The sequence below is a fragment of the Etheostoma spectabile genome, chromosome 14, assembly GCF_008692095.1.
Source record: "Etheostoma spectabile isolate EspeVRDwgs_2016 chromosome 14, UIUC_Espe_1.0, whole genome shotgun sequence".
Lineage (NCBI taxonomy): Eukaryota > Metazoa > Chordata > Actinopteri > Perciformes > Percidae > Etheostoma > Etheostoma spectabile.
Genome location: NC_045746.1, coordinates 20,834,884 through 20,843,835, shown reverse-complemented (window position 1 = coordinate 20,843,835; position 8,952 = coordinate 20,834,884). Strand labels below are relative to the sequence as shown.

Sequence of the window (8,952 nt, the reverse complement as noted above, 5' to 3'; positions counted from 1 at the left end):
TTTTGGTGTAGTTATCGGAAGAAGACATTGATAAATCTTTTTGCCTTCTGCAAAGGACTGTGTGTCTGGGATGACTGCCCTGTTACATTATTCTGAAATTATTCTTAAACTGGGGGACACTGATAAAAAGGGCAACAGGTCCTGCTCACTTACTGTGGATGTGAACGCCCCAAAGCACCCTTAAAGCTGGATGTCAGCACTCAAACCTCATAGTTATTGTTTAATTTCAAAACCAACGTGACACAATGTGAAATGTGTCACTGTCCAGACACTTACTGACCGCACTGTGTCCCTGCTTCCCCTACAAGACTAGTAAAGTTCACCTCCCTGCATGCACATATAACACTGTAATTAATAGTTTATCACCCACATCAAGGTAAATAGATAGCTGTAGACTTCAGTTCTTAAAACTCAGTCTCAGAGCAATTACAGGGAAAACAATCTCCCATCAGAGGACCCCTTGTTTTATGGCTGAACATCAATCAGATTCAAAGCATGTGATTTAAAGAATGTGAAGATACACACATACATAAATATTCAGTGTCCAAACACCCTAATTCAGAGTCAGAGCCTAGCAACTAATACTAGACTTTGGTTGCCCATCAGCAAAACGAATGAGTGGGAAGTGATGGTTTACTCTAGCGCTGTAAAGGTTTGCAGCTGTGGCACATATTAGGGCTGTGCAATTTATCAAATTTTGATCGCAATATTGATTCTGGCTCCTAACAATCACAAAATGAAATGTGACTTTAGTTGTTGTATACAAGACAAGAACAAAATGGGATTTTATCTGCTGTACATGTATTCATATTTTTTATAATGTGCTCATGTTAGGATGCTTAGCATTGCTTTTAAAAAAGGAGCCTTTTTAACACCTGGCCAATGGCTAATCCTGGCATGTTTGCAGAAATGTTTATTGCTATGCACTGTCCTCGTCGTATAAAAATAACATATAAAACAATTACATTGCAAAATACGTTTATGAAAAAAATAATCAAACGGGAAAAGTATTAAGGGAAATTTCACAGTTCAAAGCGTTTTCACAGTTAATTTGTCCACTGTTTGAGTTTAAAAATGCAATATTTTTTTTCAAAAAGCAAAGAGTAATCATTTAACATAATCGATAGATAGATAGGCCCTTTGAGGTTCATTTCTGACAGAAGTTTGAGATATATATATAGTGGATGTAAACGTATATAGTTATATGTAGTAACCTTCTGCCAGAAATGAACCTCAAAGGGCTTCAAAGTGCTGAAAGATGAAGAGTCCTGCACAATGTTCCTGACTCAGCAATTCCAACATGAAAAAATTCTTTGATTGTTGTTGCTGTTGATGTTTACAACAAAACGTCTCAAAGACACACCAGCTAATGGACAGCCTCTCACTTTCTCACTGCAACTCAAAGACAGTATACTGCTAAATCTGACTTTGTTTGATGATTCGGCATCTGGGATTGCATAAGACACTGAAATGGAGTGACTCGGACACCAACGAGCTGTAGTTTTTAATACACCCCGTTTCCAGTCAGGACAGAAGGGAATCACTGCAGCATAGCCTGGAGCCTGTTGCTGCTGCTTACATACTAGGTGATGGATGGTTAGGGCACTTATGAGAAAGAGTCGTCAATTTCAAATTGGACCAGTTAAGATGAAAGGCTTTGTGTATGCGTGGCATAATGCAGACAAGAGGCCACAATGGAATAAAAACAATGAATAATGTCATAATTGAGTGGAGCAAACTCCCAATTTAAAAAATAATTCTCAATTATTTTCCTTTTCAGATTCCAATTCAGAAATACTTTATCCATCCCCGAAGGGAAACTCTGTCTTCTTACTACTGGTGCTACTGTGACACAGAGACGGAGCACTGCAACAGGCAGCTTGCACTTTTCAGCGCATGCGCACACTTCACTTCAGATGCATCAGAAACAGAATCAGCATTATAGCAAGATTGAGTACAAGACATAACAACATAATGCACAAGACTACACACGGTACATGTGGATACATGAAGGAAATTTTTGTGGTGACTCGGGAGGATGGGAAAAACACAAAAAAGAGACAGACGGAAGCGGGGGGGGGGATAGGGGGGGGCATGTATGGTAGAAGTGAGAGGTGTGTGGTGTGTGTGTGTGTGTGTGTGTGTGTGTGTGTGTGTGTGTGTGTGTGTGTGTGTGTGTGTGTGTGTGTAGTATGAAGCGTCAGACTGTCCAAGTTGGTAGAGAGTTCAGTTCATTCGGCCTTGAGGAGATAAGACAATGCACAGGAGTTGATAGTAGTGCAGCTGCCGGCTGTTTACCCGCTGTTTATGCCGCCAACTAGTGTCTTGATGGAAAAAGAAATCACAGTCCGTTAATCTAGTTACTGAGATGTTTTATAAACCGATTTAGGAGAAATTCACACAATTCAGCATGGGTTTCATTACACAGCATGTAAATAATTAAAGGAAAGAGTTACCGCTTTGATGAAACTGACCTAGTGAAGAAGAAAAAAAACATTAAAATGTTCTTTTTTGGACATGTACATTATCTCTTTGTCTGACCATTTTGAATGCCTTTCCCCAGTACAGTCTACAGATTACAATTAGATTTCCCATACACTTATTCCCTGGTAAATGTAGCTCTCAAGACTTTTCATTTTTGGACAGGTGAATAGAATTAAACAACTTCAAATTTTGTAGATGCTATTGCAGACCCAACAGACGACAGCAGCTGGCCAATATCACCCAACTATAATTAATGTAGAATTGTAAACCTTGTGGTATGCTCATCTAGTTTGACAAGGACAAAGCGATTAGCCTGAAGTGAAGAGACTGTACTCACTGCAGCTGAGTTCCATCAAAAGCCAGTGCCATGTCATCCCCATAAGGAATCTGTCATCTTTCTGCCATGGTTGGATGCTATCAAGATCAATAAATGGGAACTAGAATATTCCCAAGAACACAAATCCTCCAGCTAACTAAGGACCAAAAAGTGAAATCCTCTTGACCAGATCTCAATCTAACTGAAAAGGCTGCAGTCCAGGCCTGGGACAGCATCACCGGATACCAAGCTCGGTCTGTTGTCTATGGGTTGTAGACTTCCGCCAGTCAACGACTGCTAAGGATGTTCAACCACTAAATATGATGAGCAACAAAGAACCTAAAAAGTATATTTATGAAAAGCATGAGCCCTTAAAAGAGTACACCGATTGAGCATCTACAACATTGTCAGATTCACAATGGACAGTTTCAGTAAAAAGCAAAAAGAACCAAATCAAAGCAGCAGAACCAGACATCTCTTTCTATTCCATCCCTTCTTCCTTGTCAAAACCAAGTGCCGACCAAGTGACCGCCCACTTTTTTAACAACTGGCGTTATGGAAGTGATTTTTCCCCGTTCAATATTTCCACAGAAGTCTCATTAAATGCGTATCTACAGTTTGAAGCCTAGAACCAAGCTATACAGCTCCAAGATGAATCCTGACCATAAAACATTTGATACAGTGCAAAAGAAAATTGGAAAATGGCAAACAAGAAAAAGGTACAAGACTGTACAGTAACGATCATTGACTTCAACAGTAGCAATTCCACCAATTAGAGAAATCACTATTACTCTTAGGATTGTGGGTGGTGTACATGTTTTTCTCACATCCAGGTTGATTTCATATGGAATTCAGGCTTCAACAGGAGCATAAATCACAGAGTTTCTCAATTTCGTTTATAGTCATGTTTTTAAAAAGAAGCCATGCTCGTAATTTTGTTCATAATGGACATTTCTGTCTTTCGTTGAATGACAATAAAAGGAATATTGAATCTTAAATCGTAGGTCGTGGTGAGTGGTTTAGACATGAAGGCTAATTAACAAAATCCAAATGGAAAGAATGAATGGCATTTTTACTTCCGGAACCACACTGTTGAGCTCTATTACCCACAATGCAACTCTGCAGCTGACAGTGCGGTCAGAGATGGTGTGTGTAGCCTTGAGCCATTGGCCTGCCACCAAATACTTTATACAACGGTTTTCACATATGCAGAAGACTTCATTAGAAAAAGGCCAAATACTACAACATGCGTCACCTGCATGAGATGTAACCTATCGCAACGTAATGCTTAAAGTCAGCATTGAAACCTCAGTCACTTGGGTGTCAATATATACCTTTAACCAACAAACCCAAATGGTGGGTGCTTGTACAGTCTGTGTGTGGGAACAATGCATTTTCATTAACGGGTCCGTATGATATCCTACGAGCTCCATGACGCCGAGCGCCAGTTTCTAGTTGTTTAAACCGCTACAGAGCTTCCTGACGCCGGCTACAGACTTCCGTTGTATTAGCAGTAGTTGGGAGTTGAGTTATATGAAGATAGGTGACTTTGAGCTGGATCTAAGCACCACGAGCTGCCAGTTGTTTCGGCGGACGTTACAGTAAAATTTAGTCCACAAAATATGAGCATTTTGCCGCAATGAGAGTTAAGATTAGGCACCAAAACGACAAGATAAAATCATAGTTTGGATTAAAACACTCCTAAAGAAAATACATACATACACATTTCCTGGGTGAAAGGGTTTAGTTTTCCCTGGGAAGCGAACTCCACTGTCTGACTCAAAAGTCCTGCATGTTAACCGTGGTCGTCAATGTAGTGAATACAGAAAAAAAATAAAAAAATAAAAATAATAAAAACCCCAAAACATGGAATGCTTACAAATAACAGTGCTTAAATTTTCATAGCTTTTTGAATGAATGGTTCCTGACAACAGGCTAGTGAGAATCTATAGTCTATTAATAAGACATTGATGTTGGGCTTACCTATCTTCTTACAACGCTCCTCTCCTCTGTTGTGCATGATGATTGGTGAGTAGATGAAGGGGCTGGCGGTGGACATATTCTGTCCCAGCAGGCCTTTCACTTTGTGAGGACGCAGACTGACTGGCAGATTGAGGAGCTTCACTGATCTAGTTTGGGCATCACAGGCAAACGCACAACAATGACATGAGTGTCGTTTCCCAGATGTATTAAAAGGCACATTTCACACCAGAACTGGTCATGTCACCCTCACATCCAAAGAAAAACTGCTGAGTTAGTCGGTGCATCTTTAGAGTTACAGCAGCTAATGCAGTATAATCCAAGTGTTTGTGATGAATATTTATGGTTATTACAGTACACTGCAAGGAATTTATGATACCGCTCTTTGTGAAAGGTTACATGGTCAGCAAACCAATAAAAACACTTGAAGAAAGTGTGTGCTCCTCAATTTCAGGGACCAGGCTATTAATTTATCCAGAGATAAATTGTCAATGTAATCTAGCACATAGATAAAGACTTGCAAAGGAAGTTACCGTTGCTCATTAACACATCAAAGTCTTTATGGTTAGGCAATAATGACTTAGGAGACTTTTAACTACTTTTTGCCTGGTTTCTCTTGGTCTGTGTCCAGCTCTCCAGCACTGCTGCTTCCAAAGTAGCCTACTAACTGCAGTATGTGGAAAAAAAACAATTTACCTTATTATTTTCACACTAAAAAAGCTGTGAGCACTCTAAAATATCTCTGGTGGAACAAACCCCCTGGCTTCATGAGCTCCAGGTAAACTTTGTACTTTTCAGTTTAGAATTTGAATTTTTATTCAGAACGTAAAAACTGCATTTGCAACACAGGCTTTCAAAGTGGAACAATTCTAAATTAACTGAATTAATTTGTCTTGCTTTGAGATGGTTTTTTGCTGCCATGCAAGTTATTTAAGCGCTGTAAACGCACAAAACTGCTGTCCTAACTTTTCCCAAAACCTTTTAGGTAAAACATTCAGGTAAACAGAAGTATTGGTTCAGCAAAAACTCAATTTTAAAAAGGACTGGTCCCGGGACGAGGGCCAAAATAAAAAATTTGATTGGCACGTCCCTATCAAACCCAAATCAAAGAACCACAATGAGTGACATGTTCCATCTTAACCTTAACATTTATTTTGAGTCAATCACAAATAGTGCTGCCGTAAAACATCAATAAAGCATTAATAAGCCCCATCTACAACTAAAAATAGTCCACAACATGCATAATATTTTATGTTTGAGTAAAAGTTTCTAAAAACTACAATAACCAGCTGTTTTAGGGCATAATTTAGTCTTTTGTTTTAAATAAAAAAAATATATAATTATGACCCAGATTTATCATACCAATGCCACAGACAGGCAAGCGAATTTAAACAGTATTAACAGACTGTCTTGGTCTCGTAATGGGATTTGATGACAAAAATGAAATTCCAAATGAAATAACTTAAACAAGTGTATGTTTTTCCAACTATTTCCAAAGAGAACAGGTCCAAATTTACCCTTTTTTGAAATTAACACTCCATTAAAGATTAGTGGAAAGCCTAATTTCAAAGTGATTGACACTTAAAAGCCCCAATTATCTATTCAGTGTTTTCATGTAATCATTTAGCACTAATGGCTTGCTACTGAACTGTAATTACTCCAAACGAATCATTTGGACGATATTTTTACCAAGTTAAAAATTGAGCCAATGTGTGACAAAATATACGAAAGTAACAATCAGTCACGCTCCTGTCTTACCGGACAATGGGGAGCTTTGTGAAGGGCACCGGAGGGAGCTTCAGGCCATCAGGAAGCGTGATGACCTCCATTCCGCCCGGACACTTGGAGGTGTAGTTCTCCAGACTCTGGGTCACCTCTTTCTTCTCTATAAATGTAGGAGCATATAACAATTGAGCACATTGTAAGAACACATAAAGAAGTCTATATATATACATGCACACACAAAATAAATTAAAATCAGGCAGCAACCATTATGAAATAAAATTCCCCACAGCCAGATAATGTGAGCTCCGTCTCCACTGTAGAGTTCATCTTTGTGTGCGAGATATAAATTAACCAGACATTAATGACCTGTGAGGTGTCTCTCTCTCAGCAATAACAGCCCTAGTCTTCAAGTAAAATTGGAAGTTTTATTGTACCATCAATACCTTTTGAGGGAACATTACTGCTCAACCAGCCAAAGAATTTGCTTTGGCTCTGCAAGTTTTAAGAGTGTCGATGAAGAGGAATAAGACATTTAGAAAGATCGCAGATATTTAATCCAGATCTATAACCCTCCGTGGGAGTAGTTTATGATGACTTGTGATTGCAAGCTTTTTGTATTAAAGGGATAGTTTGGATTTTATGAAGCAGGGTTGTATGATGTATTATCCATAGTCGGTGTATTACCTACAGTAGATTGCGGTCGGCACGCCCCCAGTTACCAACACGGTAGCTAAGCAATGTACTCTTGTGGACTGGGGTAGCAACAAAACTTATTTTAGAAAAATCAATATCTGTGTAGGGCAGACTATACGTAGAATATTTTTACTGCTTTACCTTGCCATCAGACAGCCCTTTCCGATGGGGAACTGAAGCTGTTATGGCGCTCTAATCAATGCCACCAGACTCCTTTGACAAAATGGTATTTTACCTCGCAGAACACAGGAGTTGCAGGTCCACCGCTGCCTAGATTGGTTAGTATGTTTGCTATTGTGTGACTTGGGTGAATCCAAACTAAACCTTTAAAAACACCAAAGTCACACAACAAACTGAGTGATCGAGGAAGCCGTAGACCAGAAACTCCCTGCAAGGTAAAATGACTGTTTTGTCAAAAGAGTCTGGTGGTTTTGAAAAGAGCACAGATTATAATAATGCTAACAGCTTCAGTTCCCCGTCATAAAGGGCTGTCTGTCAGCAAGTTAAAGCAGTGAAAATATTCTACATATAGCATACTCTTGCACAACAAATATTTAAAAAAAATTTAGCGGGTCCTTATTGTAGGTGTCTAACATAAGTTTAGCTGCTACCCCTGTCCACAGCCGGACATTGCTTAGCTTCCGTGTCGGTACTCCCGTCTGCTTCTCTAAACTGGGGGCGTGCCGACCACCATCTACTGTAGCCAGTGTTTCCCATACACTGATATATTTGTGGCGGCCCGCCACACAATCAATGTTGGCCGCCATCTCTCTCTCAATAATGCCGGTATGAGCATTAAACTTGGTTTGCGATCTGCAAATGAACCCAAAGAAGAACAAGTTGTTTTTCCCAAACCAATCTTTTTCCCCGTAGAGAAGACGGCTAGAGTGAATCTGGAGTTTAAAAGGTTAGTATTATGACGTTATTACCGGTATTTATTTATTTATTTATTTTCTGCTGATGAATGCAGAGCTTTCCATCGGCCGGGGCTCCGGCTGCGGTTTGTCTGCACGGCAGGCTGCACTGCCATCTATCAGTATTACCCGTATGTGCAGGATATTCAAACCCACCACTGCTGCGCAGTTTTCTGGTGCTTTTAATATTGCTAGGGAGGCTATGGGATCCTCTGCCTGTCAAAACACAGCAGAGTTAAACTCTTCTTTTTTGTCTACCTGCTGCAACATTCTGGACACCATTGCCCCATTTAAATCCATGTGTTCAAAATCTAAATCTGAACCTTGGATTAATGACTCAACTCGGGCTGCTAGACAACAGTGTAGGAAAGCTGAGCGCAAATGGAAAAAAGATCATTTGCAGGTTTCTTATGACATTTTTAGAGAAAATTTGCACACTTATCAGAGAACTGTTAAAGCTGAAAAGAACAAGTATCTCTCTGATTTTATTTCAAATATTGCCACAAACCTCATTTTCTTTTTAAAACAATTAACTCGTTTTTAAATACGCCCGAATCCGTCTACCATGTGGAATCCTCTGAGGCCTGTGAAAATTTCTCTCCACTTTTTTGTGGATAGGTTGCCTCAATTAGAGCAAGCATCTCACTTCCTGCTTTTGACCCCTCCATCTCCATAGAGTGTACAGCTGTTTTCAGCCAATTTGATCTGTGTCCATCCTACTCTCAAAAATAAGTTAACATTTGAACCCCTCAGTGTGTCCCACTGATATTGTCCCGCCTCGCCTTTTTAAAGAGGTGTGGGACACTATTGACCTAGCACCAAGAAATATACAGCGGCTTG

At 39.7% G+C, this 8,952-nt stretch overlaps 1 protein-coding gene across 4 annotated transcripts in view; it reads right to left on the bottom strand.

The window, feature by feature from the left end:
- The window catches only part of trappc9 (trafficking protein particle complex subunit 9), a 265,848-nt gene that overhangs the window by 222,064 nt on the left and 34,832 nt on the right, over positions 1 to 8,952 (bottom strand). For all 4 annotated transcript variants that reach the window (XM_032535067.1, XM_032535068.1, XM_032535069.1 and 1 more), the window contains 2 exons: positions 6,539 to 6,665; positions 4,784 to 4,929 (listed from right to left, as the gene is read on the bottom strand). In XM_032535067.1, the coding sequence (XP_032390958.1) occupies positions 4,784 to 4,929; positions 6,539 to 6,665 (273 nt within the window). The remainder of the gene's footprint in view (positions 1 to 4,783; positions 4,930 to 6,538; positions 6,666 to 8,952) is intronic.